This window comes from Oncorhynchus clarkii, chromosome 26 (assembly GCF_045791955.1).
Source record: "Oncorhynchus clarkii lewisi isolate Uvic-CL-2024 chromosome 26, UVic_Ocla_1.0, whole genome shotgun sequence".
NCBI classification, from domain to species: Eukaryota; Metazoa; Chordata; class Actinopteri; order Salmoniformes; family Salmonidae; genus Oncorhynchus; species Oncorhynchus clarkii.
The window spans coordinates 46,045,406-46,047,392 of record NC_092172.1 but is presented as its reverse complement, the minus strand read 5'-3'; the positions used below and the strand labels follow the sequence as shown (position 1 = coordinate 46,047,392).

Genomic DNA, 1,987 nt, shown 5'->3' with positions numbered 1-1,987 from the left:
GCTGTTTACCAGTCTGATAGCCTGGCTGTTTATCAGTCTGATGGCCTGGAGATAGAAGCTGTTTACCAGTCTGATGGCCTGGCTGTTTACCAGTCTGATGGCCTGGCTGTTTATCAGTCTGATGGCCTGGCTGTTTACCAGTCTGATGGCCTGGCTGTTTACCAGTCTGATGGCCTGGCTGTTTATCAGTCTGATGGCCTGGAGATAGAAGCTGTTTACCAGTCTGATGGCCGGGCTGTTTACCAGTCTGATGGCCTGGCTGTTTACCAGTCTGATGGCCTGGCTGTTTATCAGTCTCTCCATTCCAGATTTGATGCACCTATACTGTCTCCTTTTACTAGATGGTAACGGGGTGAACAGGCCGTGGCTCGGGTGGCAGAGGTCCTTGATTATCTTCTAGATGGTAGTTAGGTGAACAGGCTGTGGCTTGGGTGGCTGAGGTCCTTGATGATCTTCTAGATAGTAGCAGGGTGAACAGGCCGTGGCTCGGGTGGCAGAGGTCCTTGATGATCTTCTTGTCCTTCCTGTGTCACCGATTGCTGTAGATGTCCTGGAGGGCAGGCAGTGGGCTCCTGGTGATGCGTTGGGCTGACCACACCCACCTCTGGAAAGTCCTGCAGTTTTGGGACGGTGTTGATGCCGTCCCAGGCGGTGACACCGCCGGACAGCACACTCTCAATGGCGCATTACTTCATCTAGTAACTGAGATATGGGTCTGTATTCACAAAGGAAGGACTACTGAACTGAGTTTTTTTTCAAAATCATAATGAATATGAGTGGCGGACCTGATCCTAGATCAGCATTCTTACTCTGAGACGCTTTGTGATGAGTGGCCCTGGGACCAAACTAAAAATAACATGGGAAGACCACAGCTGCAGATATATACAACTACTGGGTTACGTGTCATGGTCGCAGTACCACCTTATCTTGGAAAAATGCTGCTTATGGAAAACATAGAATTCAGAAAAACACTTCTCAATGAGAAATGAACATAATTATCTACCAATGGTCTCTCTGCCAACTCCTCCCCACCCTCTCAACATGAGATATAAGGACCCACTGCAGCCCACATACCTTCCTACCTAGCTAGCCCAGAACACAGGAGCAGAGCTGCAGACCAGAACCCAGGACTCTAGAGTCATTCTCTTGTATACTTCAGTGACTCTTCACCAGGAACAGAAACCTCTTCAACATGTCTGTTCCCCTCCGCCTCCTCTGTCTTCTCAGCCTGGCTGTTGGTGCTCTACACTGCACTCCCGTGTCTGACCAGGAGGGGGAGCTCTCAGAGCCTCAGTATACCAACTGTCTCCAGGACTGGTCAAGCTACGACAACCGGTGCTTCAGGTACGTCGCCTCTCAGCTGGACTGGGCCGATGCAGAGTCCTACTGCGTGACCCTGGGAGCCAATCTGGCCTCTGTGAACAACAAAGGGGAATTCAGCTTTGTGAAAAACCTGATCAAGAGCTTCGACCCTGCTGAGAGCCATACCTGGATCGGGCTGAGTGACCTCCACAGGGAAGGGAGATGGATGTGGGCGGACGGCTCCAAGGTGGTCTACACGAGCTGGTCTTCAGGTGAGCCCAATAATGGAGTTGGTCTCTATCCGGAGAACTGTGTTCACACTAACTCCCAGAATGACAAGCTGTGGAACGACACATTCTGCTCCAACAAGTTTGCCTTTGTCTGTGCCACGCGTCCTCTGAACCTCTGAGTCTTGAGTTCAAAAGATGCTTTGGTTTCCATAAATAAATAAAAAACCTTTCACTGAAATCTCCTTGTTGGTCCTCTGTCTGATTCAACGTGTCCTTAATTCTCCCCTTGGTTAGACTGAGAAGTAGTGAGTGTGTAGTGCTGGTTTAGTTGTGAGGTCTGACACTTTCTGTATGACATGCAACTCCTGTCTCTTAGATCAAATGTTTCTCACCCCCCCCCCACAAAAAAACAACAACAACAAAACAGAAAAGGTAAAATAACACAGCTTAGCCTT

General features: G+C 49.5%; 1 protein-coding gene across 1 annotated transcript; it reads left to right on the top strand.

Moving 5' to 3' along the window:
* The first annotated feature begins 1,097 nt into the window (after nucleotides 1-1,097).
* Nucleotides 1,098-1,770, top strand: LOC139384911 (galactose-specific lectin nattectin-like). Its single transcript, XM_071129813.1, has one exon. It carries the CDS (start codon nucleotides 1,193-1,195, stop codon nucleotides 1,709-1,711), a length of 519 nt encoding a protein of 172 aa, XP_070985914.1. The 5' UTR covers nucleotides 1,098-1,192; the 3' UTR covers nucleotides 1,712-1,770.
* Nucleotides 1,771-1,987: the final 217 nt, after the last annotated feature.